Consider the following 17,526-nt stretch of genomic DNA (forward strand, 5'->3'; position numbering starts at 1 on the left):
TGAGCATTCTGGAATGCCTGAAGCCACAATGAAGGGGGTGTGCAAAGAGGCTTCTGAGCACATTCAGAGAAAAGAACCATTCCCACACATCTGGGGCGAAGGGGCTGGGTTTTCAGGTAAAGGGGTGTGGCTTGAACCTTGGTTCCTATTCAAAACACAGACGACCGTCCTGAGTGGAACCCAGGAGTCCTGCTGGTTGGGCGCCTCGCCGCTTGTCTCGCTCTGCTTGGAGATCCCAGGAGTCCGGCTTTGCTGGCCGGCTGCCTCTTCCAGCCAATGGCAGGTCCCCGGCCCGCACGGCTGCCCAGCCCAACCTCCTCCATCCCCGCCGGCTCCCCAAGCCGGCTCCCCAAGCGGGCGGAACCCGACTGCAAGGGGGAAGAAGAGCCGGATCAGGCCCTGGCGGGTGAGTGGCCGTGGTCGGCGGGAGCCTCAGCTGCGCCCTCCCCTCTTCCGTTTCGCCTGGGCCTGCTGCGATCCCTCCTCTACTGAGCCTTTCCTTCATTGCCTCCCCTTTTGCTAGCCTTGGTGCTACATCCATCCTTTTCCTCTTCCTGGCTTTTCTCCCAGGAACTCTGCTCCTCTTTTCTGCTCTCCTATTTCTTTAGATTGCTCGCTCTCTCGTCTTCCACATGCAAAAATATTCCCCCTTTCCACCGATCCCCGTCTCCTCTCATCCTTTTCTCTTCCGCCACTCGCCCTAGCCCTCCACCTCTGTCGGCCTGTCCATCCCTCCTCCTTTCTCTTTTGTTTACCACCTCTTCCCAAAACTGCTATAATAAGACGATATTGCGGTGGAGTAAGGAAGGTGGGGAGAAAAATAAACAGCGCTCTTCCGGTTTCCTTCCTTGTTTGTTCTGGGAAGTGTGCCTGGGCAAAGTGGGAGCCTTGGGGGAGAACTGGCAGAGTAGGGAGGAGGAGAGAGTAAGGCATGCTCACAATTGTGTGGGACTATAGTTAAAGCAGGTAGTCAGGGGAATGGAATAGGGACAGGGGGGCAAGTGGGGAGGACTGAAAGATGCTGCAAAAGGATTTGGGGGTGAATTGGGCCGGGGACAGTATGGGGTTGTGTCAGCAGTGGTGTGACTGAAGTTTTACAGCAGGGGCTGGGAATGGCAGCCCAGGAGATTGGCCTGTGGTTACACCAACTTATGGACAGAGACTAGAGTCTAGGGAGGCAGAGTTCAGTCTTGCTGGGTGCTGCTTTGCCAGGGTGTTCTCTGCAGTGAAGAAGCAAACCATTACAGGTGGCAGGATCAAATCCTTACAGAGTAATAAGACAGGTCCCTGCCCCAAGGAGTTTACAGCGGCGGGAGGCCTCATTAGGGAAAGCGCACCTTGGTTTAAGAACAGACTTCTGGAATGGATTAAGTTCGTAAACCGAGGTACCACTGTATAGATTTTTGAAATTGCCCACCCTGTAGCCCAAGGACCCCCCCCCCCAAAAAAAATCATACAGACATTATAGAAGGAGGCGGTCTCCATCAGGAATTTGAGAGTGCTGCAACTCTCCTGTCTGCTAGATTACCTGATAATGCCTTACTTGACTGCATTTTCTGGGTAGCCTGGCCATTCCTTTGAGATGGTAAATACGTAGTTCCTGAATCTCTTACGCATATTGATAACAGATACTTGCCAGACTCTAGATTTCATGCATGCACACGAAAGCTTATACCCAGAACAAACTTGGTTGGTCTCTAAGGTGCTACTGGACAATTTTTTATTTATTTCGACTTGCCAGACTGTAGTTGAAAAGGGAGGTGTAAGCTCCTGCAATCAAAAGACAATTGGAAAGCTTTCCCCATTTCCTTCCTCCTTGCAGAGAAATATTTGAGGTCAATTTGGGAGAGTCAAAATGGCTTCAGCATTGTTCTCCTGTACTATTTCAGACACGTGGCTTATATACTTATGTGTTTGCCTTGTACGTTTATGAACATTTATTCTATATTTCAGACCTTTGAATTCTTAGAACACGTGCTAAGGTTTCAATCTTATGCACACTTACTTGGGAGTAAGCCCCATTTAATTCAGTGGTGCTGAACTTCTGAACAACACCTGCACTCAGTTAAACAAATTGGTTGAGCAGAATGCTGTTGAGATGGCTTGTGTGCAGTATTGGAGGCAGTCTGTCTGAAATCCATTTGCTGGGGATGGAAATGAGCAAAAGAGTGGACTGCGCTCATGCCCTCCTTTGTGGGCTAGGGAACATAATGCCAATCTGGTCCAGCAGGACTGCCAACTGGTGCCCTTTGGGTGTTGTTACACTACAGCTCCCATGAGCCCCTGCTAGCATGGCCAAAAGCCAGTGGTGATGGGAACGGTAGTCCAACATCTGAAGGACACATTGGCTACCCACCCCGTCATTTGGGATTTGGCTGCACAGCACCCTTTTCTTGTCGCTGGGTGTAGTCAGTAACACAGACAGCCGGGATTAAGGAGCCAGTGGCAGGGTGTGACTGGATGAATGTTAACTCATCAGTTCTGCAGAACCATTTCACATGCAGAATTCCATTCAGTTGCTGTTCTGTTTGCCCTTGCTATGCCATTCCCATTCTACAGTGGGCCTCCGAACTCCCATGGACCTTGCTGGGTGCTGCAGCTGGATGTGAGGAGCTGAGATTGAAAGAGAGGGACTTTGCCAAGGGCTATGCAGTGAGCAGGTGGCAGAGGTGGGACTGGCCTTGGCTCTGAGTACAGGTGGACAGATTCCTCCACATTTATTTATTTATTTCACTTATTTCCCCAGCTTTTCACTAAATGGCTTTATTTTTATGAGTTTTTGAAAATCATTTGTTGTGACGTCAGAATTTGTTAACGACTTTAACTTTCTTTTGAAAACAAGATGGCTTAAAAGTTCTTAAATCTTTTTTATAATTGTATTTATTTTCAGTGTATAAACACTAGGGTTAGGCTATTTTTTAAAGGGGTGGGGAGTTCTGGGCAACTTAATGGGAGCAGATCTGCAGAAGCTGATGGAGAAAATGAAAAAGGTTAAGGAAAGCACTCCTTAAATAAATAAATAAAAACCCCGAGTAAATGCAAGTTAAGATAGAGGACCCAAAGTGTCTGGCTCTGCTTAAAGGGCCAGCTTCCTGGGGATTGAGAAACCCCGCCTTCTTCCCTCTGTTTCCCAGCGTGCACTGCAGGGAGCAGGGAAGAGAAAGAAGGAAGGAAAGTCCTGAAGTGGGGGCGGAGTCAAGGGAGAAAAGTGAGTATAGAGGAGAGAATTCAGGCTTGGGGAGATGGGAGGGGATTTTGAACTAGGGAGGAAAAGCAAGAGGGAAGGTTAGGCAGTGCTGGAAAGAGAAATGTTGAAGTTAAAGTAGGTTGCTGGCAAAAGGGGGTGGTACTGTGAAATCTCAGGATATCGGTTGGGTAAACGGTCCTCCTTTGGGGATGCTTATGTCTGAGTACCTGGAGAATAGTTATACACAGACACATATTCTACAAAATTCCTCCCCTCAAAGATCGAATGAAGCGGATCTGGGCAGCTAGTACTATGATGTTTACATAGTTAGTTGCAAAACCTTGGAGAATGCAGTCTGCTTTTGATGGATTTGTGATTTATTTTGTATTAATGCTGACTTTTGGGGCATTTAATCTTCTGGTGCCTTTGGAAATTGGCATTCATTGCTCCATTGTTGCTTCATTATCCTATTTAATTAAAGGCCATCTGCTTTCTAAAACTATTAGAGAAAAATTGGAATTTCAGTCTGGCTGATCAGTGCTGTGTGTGTGTACAGACATATACAGACAGACAGAGACCCCTCTGTGTGTGTGTGTAAATCACTGTATGCTGAAATACATAACAGGCTCCCCAGAGGCTTGCAGTTTAAAAGATTTGGATGAATACGAGGGAACACGTGAGATAGCAGAAGGTAAATGTGGAAATTGGATCAAACTGGAGTCCCAAGTGAACAATTCTAGAACATGTATAATGGAACTAAACAGATGCACACAGTGTTGAAACTGAGCTATATATCTTTCCATGCTCTAGAGCAGTTTTTTCCAAAGTGATGGCTAATATAGCTCCCCACACCGCAGGTTGGTGGAACTGTGCAGGGAGTGAATACAGACCTCAGAGCCAAAGGGGGCTGAATTGTTAAACCCGTACCAGAAGAGGACCAGTGTTAGAAACTGAGATATGAAAGCTAGGAGCTAAACGGCACCTTAAACCTAGGTTATGGGCGCAACAATGGAATGTATTGGTATGCTTTTTTATAACAAGAATACAAAGCTGAAAGTGAATGAACTGCACCTAAAATATTGTGTTCATCTTTCACACGGTCTAGTCTTTCCCCTGCCCACTCCCCTAATATTCTTAAGAGGGTCTCTCCTCCAGAGAGTAGCTGGAAGAGGGGAGGAAGAAAAAGGTCCTCCTTTCTTTCCACTCTGCGGTTTTAATCTGAAATCTTAGGTGCTGAACTGAGCCCTTAGCTCAGAAACTGCCTGCACTAATGAAATTCCCTGTCTCAAAATGAACCTAGAACAATGGGAGTTTTGGACACTGAAAAGGACTAGGAGTGGAAAATAAAATTTCTGTGTATTGTTTGAAAATTTAATCAGGAACTATGAGTATCAGAAATAAAAGGCATGGGAATGTACAGAGGGTACTTTCCTTGCCTATGAGGAATGTTTATTATATATTGATTTAAAAAACAAAACATTGTTTCACTTGTTGATGACAACTTTATAAGCTTATCAAGGGGTAAATGAACTCAGATGTTTGGGAATCCCTGTTTTGGGGGGCATCAGCAGGCTTGGGGGGACCCCAAGGTTTGCAGAAGGACAAAAAAAAGTCAGAGGAAAATGCCTAAAACAGAAACACACTCGAACACCCAAATGAAGACTGAGCATATTCAGTGGCCATAGAATTGCTGGTTGGATGTTTGGGGCAGGGTAGCGGAGGCAGAGAACTGATGGGGAGGGGGATGGAGCAGCTGGACTCCTGAACGATGGAATTGCACACTGTAACATTTTGTTGCAGACCCTACGTGTTTTTCTATTCTCAAACTAGATCTAATTCTGGCTTCATAGCTTGCTTAATAAGAAGGAAATTAAAACTGTTTGCCAGTTTGGATGTATGGAAAACTGGTTTAAATAAGCCTCAATATTGGCAGCAAATCTGGGAGCATGAGAGGAGGGAAGGGGTCTGGAATGAGTGCAATGGCATGCAGTTTGTTTGGGGGCTGATAAGTTACTTCTGAAGCAGGCCAAAAGGCCATTTAATTGCTAAATGTTATTTAGAAGGGAGGCTGTGTTGGTCAGATCAGTAAAACAGTCCCGTGACTCTAAAGCAGTGAGCCTGTGTTTAGGCTGTAGCACTTTAGGATTGCAGCTGGCACCTCTAATGATAACCACAGTGGTACCTTGGTTTATGAGCTTAATCTGTTCCGGAAGTCTGTTCTTAAACCAAAACCATTCTTAAACCAAAGTGCACTTTCCCTAATGAGGCCTCCTGCTGCCGGTGCCCTTCCACTGTTCGGATTCCGTTCTTAGACTGAGGTAAAGTTCGCAAACTGGGACACTACTTCTGGTTTTCCAGAATTCATAAACCAAATCGTTCGTAAACAGGACTGTTCTTAAACTGAGGTACCACTGTAAATGCTTTTCTATCACCCCACACCACCCTAACCAATTCTCTGCACATAGATAGAAGGCTAGGTTAGAACTCCTCTCCCAAACACAGTGGCTTGCTATATACAGTAGTACCTCAGGTTAAGAACTTAATTCGTTCTGGGGGTCCATTCTTAACCTGAAACTGTTCTTAACCTGATGTACCACTTTAGCTAATAGGGCCTCCCGCTGCCACCGCCGTGCCATTTCTGTTCTCATCCTGAAGCAAAGTTCTTAACCCGAGGTATTATTTCTGGTTAGCGGAGTCTGTAACCTGAAGTGTATGTAACCTGAAGCGTCTGTAACCCGACGTACCACTGTACAGGAAATATTTCTTTTCTTCACCTGGAAGTGAACACTACAATTTCCTCATTGTGGTGCTATCTCTCCTGTCCCCGCTTCCTCTAATGTAATTTCTTCTTCTTCTTTTTACCCATATTCTTCCTTTACTCTTTGGTTCTAGCTGTTCTGAGGGACAGAAGCTGATCCCCGGAGATAGAAGACTTCTTGTAGACGACAGCAGTCATGCCCCCCAACAAGGATGCCCCTGGCTGCCTTGGCTCTCCTCCCGGTTTGATCTGCCTGCCACCCATCTCTGAGGACCTCCAGTTGGTGTGGACACAGGCAGCACAGACAAGCGACCTTGATGGCAACCAGCATCTGCTACAAACTTTCAGCTATTTTCCATACCCCAGCCTCTCTGATCTGGCCTTGCTCTGCCTGCGTCATGGCCTCCACATGGAAAAGGTCAAGGCCTGGTTCATGGCACAGCGCCTACGCTGTGGCATCAGTTGGAGTGCAGAGGAAATTGAAGAGACTCGAGCTCGCCTCATCTACCACCAAGACCAGCTTCACTTTAGCTGCCTGCTTGCCAGGAATGATGATGACCCCTGGCACCAAACTTGTAAGAGTCAGGAATATCACCAATCGGTTCCTACCTCTGTGCACCATTCCACTAAATATCTGCAAAATCAGCAGTCTTCCATAGCTCCCTTAAGCCACTTCACCACAGCCCAAGGAATGAGGGAACTTGGGAGAATCACTCAGGACATTTGGGAATTGAAAGGGAATGTCTTGTCCCACCATAACAAAGTTCAGGAGAACTGTGAACCTTCAGGAACCTCCGTGCAGCTTCACAATACCAAAGAAATCCTTTCTAGTTCTTATCTACCTACCACAACCACCAGCTTGGATCGCAACTTCCATAACTCTCACCCTATGACCTGGGGTCTCACCAAAGCATCCCTGCAGCCGGCTGAACCTGTAACCCCTGCAGTGAATGGTGGGCATCACCCAGTGATTCTTCCTGCGGTCTCTTCCACCAAAGCTACCCCATCATCCTCTACAGCTACAGCCAATGTTGAGTCACACAGCCTTCAGAACTATCAGTGCCCTGTGGGGGACCAGCAGCAGGCTTCAGGTTACCTCTCGGACATTCTTCGCAAACCTAGGCGAAAAACAAAGGAACAACTGGATATGTTAAAGTCCTTCTTCCTTCGTCGTCAGTGGGCCAGGAGAGAGGACTATCACCAGCTGGAGAAGATCACTGGGTTACCACGAGCAGAGATCATCCAGTGGTTTGGAGACACTCGCTATGCCCTCAAACATGGCCAGCTGAAATGGTTTCGGGACAATGCAGGGCAGAATCCAGAGCCTGTCTCCTCATTACCTTCTCACCCACTGCATGCTCACCATCCAGACATAAGCCCACTGAAACGGTATCGTGCAAGCGACCTGCAGCTGCAGGAAAACGACTTGTCGGCACTGTGCCATGAGTCTGGCATAGAGGCTGAGCAGGTGCTGAAGTATTTCAATTCACACTCACCAGCACCATGTGAGGTAGAGGTATGCTTGGGGGATGAGGACGAAGTAGATGAGGAGGTGGCAGCCGCTATGATAAAAGTAGAAGATGAAGACTATGAGGAAGATGATGATAATGAGGAGGAGGAGGAGGACGACGATGAAGACTGGGTTGCCTAGGGCTCTTGTGTGAATGTTGGATGGATGCTAGCGATTCTGGACTTCTGAGATAGGTCTGGGGGAGGGATCAAGATGCAACTGGCAAATGTGTTATGAGGTTCTCTTCCATCAAATTCCTGCCCTTAGCCATGGTTCCAAAACACTGAATTTGGTCCCCTTTTCTGTTCCAGCATATTTATGTGTGTGTTTTTTCAAGTTTTAGAATTGAAGTAAAACAAATTTGTACCATGCAGTGATGTGTTTAATCAGAGAGTTAAAAAGGTGTAGGATAGGGGGCTTCCCACACCCTTTCTCCAGAATCCATAGAATGAGCCCATTCAGTAGCGTGCTGGACCTATAAATTTCTTTCTTATCAAACTTTCAAATTGCAGCCTTTGTGTTGTGCTCATAGAGTCCAAATTGTTTCCTTCTTCTAGAATCCTGATGCATTTTTCCTTCTTTCCGTTCTTGAGTTCTAAAGCTGCTACATTCCCTCATTTTAATGGGGGTATCAGCGATGAGAGAAGCATGTTGATTCTGCTTTGTCTCACTGCTTCCAACTAATTATTTGACTCCTGCTTCTGTCAGTGTTTTCCTCACTGGCACAGTGACATGGCTTATATGACTCTCTGTACCTTCACTTACGGAACAATGTCTTTTTTCAAATTCCTTCCAGAAAATATATAACATCTGGCTACTCTCCCATGTATCAATCCTATTTCATTCTGCTAAGTGAAGCAGCAGCCTAGGGAATACAATGAAGAAATATTTTTTGGGGCTTTACAAATCAAAGTCCCTTTACTGACAGAACACATTTAAAAAATGTAATTTAGGCTAAGCTCTTCCAGGCTTTTAGCTCTAATGCACCCTTCCTTGGCTTCCCCCCTGTTTGTTTACTTATGGGATTTTGTTTTCCATTTTTAAAATTGTGGCCCAAAATTACAGTTATAAATATTTGATTTTTGGCAGTTGCCAATCAAGGATGGTGACTTTGTGCCTTAATCTCAGTTGTCTTCCGTTTCATTCTCTCCTTGCATTTTAATTGCCTCTTCTTTGTACAGCTTCTAACTTTTCTTCTGCTCTTGATGATCTTAGAATAATAGAATTGTAGAGTTAGAAAGGACCACGGGCATCATCTAGTTCAACCCCCTGCAGTGCAGGAATCTTTTGCCCAACTTGGGGCTCAAACCCATGACCCTGAGATCCATGGGTCTCATGGGTAAGAGTCTCATGCTCTACCAACTGAGCTCCTTAGGTGGATGTCATCACCCTTTTTTATTCACTCCTGTGCTCTCCCTTTACTGGTGCCTTGATCCATCAGTTTTCACTTTGGTCATATATCCAGTCATATATCCATTTTGAACTAGATGGGTGACGGCTATGAACTGAAAGCCACCACTTCCCACAGCAGCTTACTTGAAGGTGAGGTGTGATGTAGAGACCATCTCCTTTATGGAAGAAATGGAGGAAGCATTGCTGTTTGTATGCCATCTTTGTTCCATTCACAAAGCCAATACCGTCACTGAAACAGGAATGTGTTCCCTACCCTGCTCCCCGCCCCAGAATCTAAGGGATCGAAAGCTGCTGTAAACTCTCAGAACTGGCCCAAGATCATTTATAAGGAGTTATGGGGAAGATGGATTCTGAGATTTATGGAGCTATGAGTAGGCAGAAGATTGTACATAGTGATACTAATCTGCATTTTTTTTAAAAAAAAAACCCTATTTATTAAATCACTGTTTCAAGCATTTATACAGAGGCTGAAAAGGCAACACCTCTTCCCCCTGCTAGAAAAACTAAAAATATTGGTATAAGCTGGTCAGTTGCGCAGAGAGAGAGAAGGCAGAACATGGGACTGTACAAACTTGTGTGAAGGAGATAAATAAAATAGACTGAGGTGTGGATTTAGTTCAAATAGCCATAACTGAGGGATTCTCTTGATAATTAGTCTTTTCTTTAATAATAATGATAAAAATACAGCTTCTTTTTTATCTTTCAAAGAAATACTTGTCACGTCTTTACTCTGGAAAGCAACTTTGGTTATACAGTATGAAGAAAGTAGTCCTATATTCTATGCAACTGGAATAAAAAAGAAGGAACTTTTCCATTGAGTTGCCAGTGGCTAAATTGCAGCTGAGAACTTCAAAAATACTTGCTATCTTCTCAACAAATGAATCTGATTTCGATTTTGGAAAGTTTATTTTATGATCTACGAACTGCTTAATAAGTTGCAATAGAGTCAGCTAGAAAATGTCATAGCCTAGTAACACTGAGCCTTGAAATAAGCCTAAGTCTGCCATTGATCACCTTTCCTTCAACAAGAAACCCTGCAAATATATATTACACCACTTAAGTCTATCATGTTAGATCTCCTGAAACTATATATTGTGTTACAAGAGAGAGAAAATACTTTTAGTGGATGGCTTTTCACCAAGGCCCCCAAAATTAAGCAGAGTTTATGCAGGGACAGGAAATATCATCTTGCCCATGTTGAGACTGGTAAGCAGAGAGTTGCTTTTGTCCTCCCTATTTTTGTTGGTGGGCTTGGCTGTTGGATGAAGGCCTGTGAGAAAATAAAATGAGCTAGTTGCATACTGCAGGGTTCACACTTTAGTTACAAATGCAGCTTATCACTCAGTTATGTTCAACAAAACTTTTCTGTTTGTGGTTAAGTAATGCACTTCAACCTGTATCTAGAGCACAGAGCACAATATTGGGCTTAGGCAGGAGTTTGTGTCTTACACAGATCAAGTACCTGGCTTGGCTCAGCAGAAGGAGGAAGTGACAGAATACTTGATACTGCAAATCCCAAAAGTTCAAAACCTTGTATTAGGGCCCCCCCAAGCTCTCTGTTACAAGCCCTTGTAGTCTCCTAACTCAGGGAGTCCCCAACATTTTTTGGCCTAGAGGCTTTGAACCCTGATCCCATGAAAGTTGGCAAAATACAGCCCAAAACAAAAAACTTAAGCAAAAAATAAAGGCAACCCTCTTCAAATTAAACCCAAATGGGAATGCCCAAAGGTGCCCACAAATAACGTGTTGTGGGGGGCACAGCCCTAATTCCTGGTGGGAGCAGGGGCATATCTAGGGGTTGGCCCCTGCTAAGGGCACAGGCTCAGGAGCGACACGAAAACCTCACCTCTCCACTCTGGCTTGGAGTGGCTAAGAGCCCACCTGCCCATCAATGCACTCCACAGGCTGTTCCTCTGCTGCTCTGAGCAAGGGCTCTCTCCCCAGTCATCCAGTGGTGCTGTTAGAAGTGTGACTTTTTGAGTTTCTAGTCCATGGTTTCTCCCAGCTTCAGAGGCACTGAAACATCTCCATGCCAAAGGCGCAAGTGGGCCTAGGTATGCCTCTGGGTGAGAGGATGGTGAACTAAACAGGTTACCACTTACCTGCAGTGAAAGGAGCGAGGGGTGAATCTCAGCTGAGAAGACGGAAAGAAAAGCAGTTGTTCAAAATGCTCCAATGATAAGCTTTGCCCAGTCTATACTCATTTCACAGACTGCTCCTCACCTGTATAGGCCGTAGTCTCTCACTGCTACGATGTTCTGGCATAGAAACCCCCTCTGTCTGATCTGTGGGTTAAAGACAATAGAGAATTGATCATTGGAAAGTATATGGTGGGATTCTGAGGCTGAGTGGGTTGGCTGAGTGGTGAGGCCAACCCTTAGAATGCAGCTTGCATTGTAATCATTACTACAGTGAACTATAGTGTACAATGATAGCATTGTTGAGTACTGGAGGGAATATGGAAGAATAAAAGGTGCGTCTGTTAGCAGCAGGGTACTTTCTCACCAGAGAAGATGTTGAGGTTGAAGTATGGGGTTTCTTGTTGCTGCCTAGCACTTTGATTTTGCCTCGCCATAGGGGTGTGTGAGTTGACATTCATGCTGGAGGTGTGAGAAAAGGCAGGAGAAGCCCTGAAAGAAATGGAGAGATGAATGGTGATGAGAAATGCAAATTACTGTGGCAAGTAATACTAGTGCCATGGCCTTTTCATGGTCATGTGATGATAGTATCCTGGAGGGAATATCATCCCTCACCCTGGAACTCACCTGAAGAATAAACTTTGAGTGGAACCTGAAGAAGGAGTAGCTGCAAAATAGAACAAAGTATTATGCCTCAAGTGATTATCGGAGAGTCTGTGGAAAGGTGACAGGAGAAGAACAAAGGTAAGCATGTAGGACTTTACTTTTCTTAGATACAATAATGTATTTGCCCATTTAAAAGAGGGGAGCAATTTCCCCTCTTGGACATTGAATAAGCTTTGAAGGAGGCTGAATCTTGCACTCGCCTATTCCTGGTCTTCCATTGCCACCTTTTGGTCTTTTGTATTATTTGTAGTCAAAACATACAGCATTCATAAGAACAGAGTCTGGGATTCTGAGTTATACTATTTCTGATACTGGAGGTATATGCTACTAGCAGCCTTCAATAGTCTTATGCTTCATGAATTTGTCTAAAACACATTTTTAAAGCCATCCAAAGTGCTGACCATTACAACTTCTTCTGGTAGCAAATTCCAGAGTTAAATTATGTGCTGTGTGACTAAGTTGTTGTTTAGTTGATTAGTCGTGTCCAACTCTTCGTGACCCCATGTGTGACTAAGAACTTCCTTTCATCTGCCAAATTCATTATAAAATATCTATTGGCTTCTAGTATTATGAGGAGAAAAACTCTATGTAGCTTCTCCATACCATGCATAATTTTAGACACTTCACCATGCATAATTTTAGACACTTCACTTTCTCTAAACTAACCCCCCACCAAATGCAGTAGATTTTCCCCATAATGGAGTTGCTCCAGTCCCTTGATAATATTCATTACCTTTTTCTTAACCTTTTCCTGTTCTACAGTATATATTTTTTACCAGAACTGTGCACAGTATTCTCAAGTATGGTTGCACCATAGATGTGTATAATTGTATTGGATATATCACCCCTTTTCTTACTATCCTGTACAATTTGGCCTCATAGGCATCTCACAGCTCATCTCTTATTCCAGATCATTTCTGCACAGGTTAAAAAGCAAAAGTACTAATACCCATTCTTGATGACCAGTATTGTAATAATATATTATGTTAAGAAAATTCTCTTTATTCTATTTATTCCTACTCTCTGCTTCCTCTTTAGCTAGTTACTGCTATGGCTGGTAATCATACTTGTGAGTTTTTGATGAGGAATGTTTTGAAAGTGTTTGGCACTATGTTTGACACTCTCAAAGAACTGCAAAATGTTAATGGGACAAGTATTACACTTGTAGTAAACATGCTAGTTTTAATTCAGCAAGTCTTTTTATGTCTGGCAGTTCTTCATAATGCTCTCCACCAGCTTTCCTACAAAATTAAGCTAACTGGGCTGTACTCTCCTAGATCTCCTTGGATCCACCTTTTAAAAATTGGTGTTACATTGGCGATTTCCCAGTCCTCCAGTGTGGGGGCTGATCTTACAGGCAAGTTACATATTTCCATTAAAAGATCAGCAGTTTCACCTTTGAGTTCTTTAAGAATTCTTGAATGGATGCCATTTGGATATGATAAGTTAATTTGTTTTTAATTTGTCAGTATGGCCTGGGACTTCGTCTCTTGTCACCACTATTTCCCTTGGTTCCTCAGGCTCTCTTCCTGAGAAAATTAGTTCAGACATAGTGACCTGCCCTATGGCTTGTGCAATGAAAACCGATGCAAAGCATTCATTCAGCTTGTCTGCAATCTCCTCTTCCTCCTTTAGCACACCTTTGACTCGTTTATCATCCACAGGTCTAACTGCCTCCCTGGCTGGTTTCCTGCTTCTAATGTATATAAAAATACTTTAGTGTTGGTCTTAATGATTTTGGTGGTGTGATCCTTTAATTCTTTTCCCTACCCCAATCTCTTATTGTCTAGTTGAATTTCTTTTGCCAAATTTTGTGTTCCCCACCTTTTATCTGAAGCTATTTCTTACCATTTATAGAGTCAGCTGGGGTCATCCTAGTGGATCCTGTGGCATGCTGGGTACAAGTGAGAAATCTCTGCTTTTTAATATTATCTAGAAAAGTTATTACATGGTAAAATAAGCCAACAACATTATAAACACCTTAATTCTAAATTTTACATTACAATTCAATCTGCATTTGTTATTTATATGTCCTGTAGGCCTTATCAGACAGATGATATTAACAGCTCCCACTGACCTTGTTGCAGTTATTGCCTTGGTGAGTCCTTGTTGGCAACAGGAGAATAGTTCTTTTGCCATGGCAATGTATTAAGTACTGAGCACTAAGCCTTGATAACACAAAACAGTAAACAGTGTGTGACGAGGACAAGGCTTCTCTTTTCATGGGCATATTATATCAATGGCTCCTGGTTCTCAGAATTCTCTGTGACACTGAGTTTTTGAAGAACAAAAACAACATATCCATCTTATCTTTTCCTTTTCTAGGTAAAGGACAGCAGTGGTGGAGACTCACTTGCCAGTTTGATAGCTGGCTGGTTCTGGAAGAGATGGCATCCATGGAAGATGAGCGACTACGGAGAATAGAGGCACAAAAAGTCCAGGAGTCACTGGTGGGAAGGCTAGATAGGCAAGCAGACAGATAATATCTATGCATTGCCTCTACTAAGAGGTCTAGATTCCTAAACTAGAATTCAATTTTTGATGATAGGATACTGGACAGAGGAAAGATCATAGCATGAAGTGTACTGTGTTTAGAGTTGGAATTTTGTTTTACTTAAAGAGGAAAAAAATAAACTGAAATTCCTCTGGAATTGTGAGCAAATGCCTACATTTTTGCTGTTGTTTTTATAACAATGCCTCACACCTACAACCAAAGAATATGAATTTCCTGATTCACCTACCTGACTACCTCACTGGAGTGCTGGGAAATAGGTTGTGGTGTAACTGCAAAATATGAAATAGGTTACTGTAGAGACAGTAACAACATACTGTGCTAGAGAAAAGGTGTTGGTCTGAGTCATTATAAGGAAGGTAATAAATATGCATCTTCAAGGGCCAAAAAGACATGTGCAAACCTTTACCCTGATTTTATAGAGAAATATTTGAGCATATGTTTGTACCTGTCCATCCCTCTCAGGGAAACATGTTGGATTGCATGTGTGTACATGTGCAAAGGCATTTTTTAGATAGGTAAGTAGCCACTTATTGCTATGTGTTCAGGGCCAGAACACATGCATTCACATGCTCATAAACAAACAGATACACTGTAATGTGAACATTTGCTCAAGGGCATTGACGCATGCCTACAGAGGCCCCATCTTTCTACCTACCTCTGGGTGATGGGTGTGTGACACCGACTGGCCTCGGAGTGCTGTTTCTGCAGCAAATTAAAATGAATTTTGTTCAGTCAGGGTCAAAGGCATGTGACTGTGCCCCAGATGTTTTGCTGCCCTGTGGCCTCAAACTCAGCTCTATCGTTTTGCCACAGATACGTTGGTTGGTGTCTACATTTTATGTGCTGCAGTTCCTGGCAAATGTTCCAAGAAGGCAGAACTAACACACTGACCTGCTACTCTGGCGGTGTCTCGGAAAAGCCTGTTGAGAGAAAAGGGTGGGTTTGCAGGACCCAAATGCAAATATATGTAACCTGCAGGGAGGTTGATTCACTTTTCCCATCCCAACATTGACAAAGGCATGGAGGAGCAGAACTGGTTTCTACCAGCAGATGGTGTCTGGAACTCAATCACAAAAAATGTGATTTGTTTCCAGCAAAGGGCTCCTACCTTCATGTTGTTACACTTTTTCTTCAGTTCCCTGTTCTCTCTCCGTATTGCCTCCAAATTCCTAAGCCAAGGGGAGTAGGGGGAAAGAAATGGAAGATAGGTGGTCTGACTAATTATATTGCATTGCCTTACATTAATACATTATATTACATCCATGGGTGTATATTACATACATGGGTGTATCTGAAGAAGTGTGCATGCACACGAAAGCTCATACTAAGAACTAACTTAGTTGGTCTTTAAGGTGCTACTGGAAAGAAATTTTTTTTATATTACATCCAGTTATACTGTTGACCCTTTAGGCAGGAACATTTTGGCAGAGAGATGTGGGATGTATGTCTGTGGGGTCATGCAGACCAATAGTTCCATTTCACATTAACATGTCATAATATCTAGTACTAATGGAATAGGAATATGGTCCTTTTAAAATAACAGTATACATATTTATCCCCATTTGGTTGCTTTATGTGTATAATGTTAATGTAGGAGCTCACTCCACCCCTTACCAGGATTCTGCCATCAATCAATAATAAAAGAGCTGCTTACAAATTAAACGAGAATTCAATAATATTTCATATGAACCTTCTTTATATTGTTTTCAGGAGGGGGAATAGGTTATACTGGGAGATAATGACTGGCCCAAGATTACCAAGTGAGTCTCAGGACTAAACAGGGATTTGAACTTAGGCTTCTGCAGTCCTAGTTCAACACTTCGATGGTCTTCCTCATGACAGCTCTACTAAATCCTGCAGCTACAACTAACACTGTTTGCCTTAGTTCATGGGAACACAACCTGCTTTTCTTGGATAGTTAGTTTCTGGTGAGCTTCCTGAAGAGCTCCCTCTGCTTTTGAAGCATTGTGTTTGTAGAAAGAAACTAAAAGCTCCATCTGGCCCTTCTGGAACATGCACACCTAGGAAGAGAAACAAAGGGAATGAAATAAAAGGATTGAAAAGCATGTGGGGGCAACCCAGTCTGCAACCCAGTCAGATGGGCGGGGTAAAAATAATATAATTTATATTATTATTATGTGCTCTCCTGGTCAAATTTGGGGACTGTGGCTTGCTTCAGGAGATCAGAAATGGAATATGGGTCCTTTCAACTCTAGGGAACATACTAGACAGGAAGCAAGTGGCATAGTGCAGTGGTACAGCATTTGCCTTACATATAGATGGTCACAGGGTAAATGGAGCAGTGACCCACTCACCTCAGTCTGCCCCCAGTTAGTCCCCACTTGCCTACATCCTTACAACCAGCCTTGTGAGTGGTACTGGCTGTCAGCTTCCTCCTCCTTGGACTCAGTTTTACCCTTGTGCAACTCGACAGGGAACAAAACCAGAATTAGTGGGCTCTGTCTGTCTTAGGTTCCACCTATGGTGGACCTCTTTGCCTGCTGCCCTGCCATTCCCAATGGGCACCAGCCACCACAAGACACAGGTTCAATGTCTACCAATCAGAGTAGACTGGGCTAAATGAACGAGTTGTCTGACTTAAGATTATAAAGTTTTCCATGTTCACTCCAGTCATATGAGATGCACATCATGTTGCACAAGCGACTCAGAGTGTGTGCTAATGGCTGTAATTGAACAAGGTGATAAGAGTCCCTAAATTGTTCTTTAACTCTGACAAATTAAGAAACAACCCGTGAGTTTGCTAGGGGGAGCTTTTAGAAAGGAAAATTGCCAGAAAACTCTGGCATATGTGTCTAGCCTTTGCCTGCTAATACTTTGAGGGAGCTGAAAGCTTGCGGCAGTCAAACAGTTGGCTAAAGGTAAGTACGAATGACAGGGTATCTACCACGTACTTGAAGTGCAAAATAAAGACACAATAACAACTTTGGAGATAAAACTCCTGTTTCAAAAATGTTGGAAAAAACATGTTGCAAAAGTGTATCAAGTCGATAGACATCTGAGGTACTGTGGTGGGCATGCAAAGCTAGTGGAGTGCAAAGGGGAAGGTCAGAAATGGAGAGCTTCCTGAAAATATTGGAAATGCAGCAATTACAATATTCACCTACCTGAAATTCCTAGATAGACACCCTTTACACTTGTGACACCCTGTTTTTAGAATTCTCTCCCATGGTCAGCTTTCCCAGCATCTACATTGCCGTATTTTCAGCAGCAGGTGAAGACCCTTTAATTTTTACAGGCCTTATAAATGTTTTCACTGTTTTAAATACTGCTTGATTCTACTGTTTTATCACTGTTTTCATTAGACCATGCTTTTGTTGT

At 43.6% G+C, this 17,526-nt stretch overlaps 2 protein-coding genes and 1 long non-coding RNA gene across 17 annotated transcripts in view; 2 read left to right on the plus strand and 1 right to left on the minus strand.

Annotated features, from left to right (window-relative positions):
* Positions 1-9,279, plus strand: HOMEZ (homeobox and leucine zipper encoding). 6 transcript variants are annotated; one of them, XM_083581047.1, is made up of 2 exons: positions 1-116; positions 6,080-9,279. In XM_083581047.1, exon 2 carries the CDS (start codon positions 6,142-6,144, stop codon positions 7,594-7,596), a length of 1,455 nt encoding a protein of 484 aa, XP_083437173.1. In that variant the 5' UTR covers positions 1-116; positions 6,080-6,141; the 3' UTR covers positions 7,597-9,279. The 6 variants fall into 6 exon arrangements, with proteins under 6 accessions (XP_083437173.1, XP_083437171.1, XP_083437175.1 ...); XM_083581045.1 differs by having other exon boundaries at positions 11-406; XM_083581049.1 differs by lacking the exon at positions 1-116 and adding an exon at positions 2,520-2,669.
* The window catches only part of RNF212B (ring finger protein 212B), a 21,990-nt gene continuing 12,652 nt past the window's right edge, over positions 8,189-17,526 (minus strand). For 6 of the 10 annotated variants that reach the window (XM_083581147.1, XM_083581146.1, XM_083581143.1 and 3 more), the window contains 12 exons: positions 16,093-16,208; positions 15,296-15,356; positions 15,079-15,107; positions 14,843-14,889; positions 14,414-14,456; positions 14,026-14,083; positions 13,521-13,566; positions 11,634-11,673; positions 11,374-11,498; positions 11,092-11,153; positions 10,971-11,002; positions 9,756-10,138 (listed from right to left, as the gene is read on the minus strand). In XM_083581147.1, coding sequence (XP_083437273.1) covers positions 10,102-10,138; positions 10,971-11,002; positions 11,092-11,153; positions 11,374-11,498; positions 11,634-11,673; positions 13,521-13,566; positions 14,026-14,083; positions 14,414-14,456; positions 14,843-14,889; positions 15,079-15,107; positions 15,296-15,356; positions 16,093-16,208 — 696 coding nt within the window. In that variant the 3' untranslated portion in view covers positions 9,756-10,101. The other 4 variants (XR_014540803.1, XR_014540804.1, XR_014540805.1 and 1 more) reach the window with 4 other exon arrangements.
* On the plus strand, positions 11,618-14,340 carry LOC310747040. The gene is made up of 2 exons (XR_014540864.1): positions 11,618-11,750; positions 13,998-14,340. It is a non-coding gene; the product is annotated as an uncharacterized lncRNA (long non-coding RNA).

Source organism: Podarcis filfolensis (genome assembly GCF_964270895.1).
Source record: "Podarcis filfolensis genome assembly, chromosome: 13".
NCBI lineage: Eukaryota > Metazoa > Chordata > Lepidosauria > Squamata > Lacertidae > Podarcis > Podarcis filfolensis.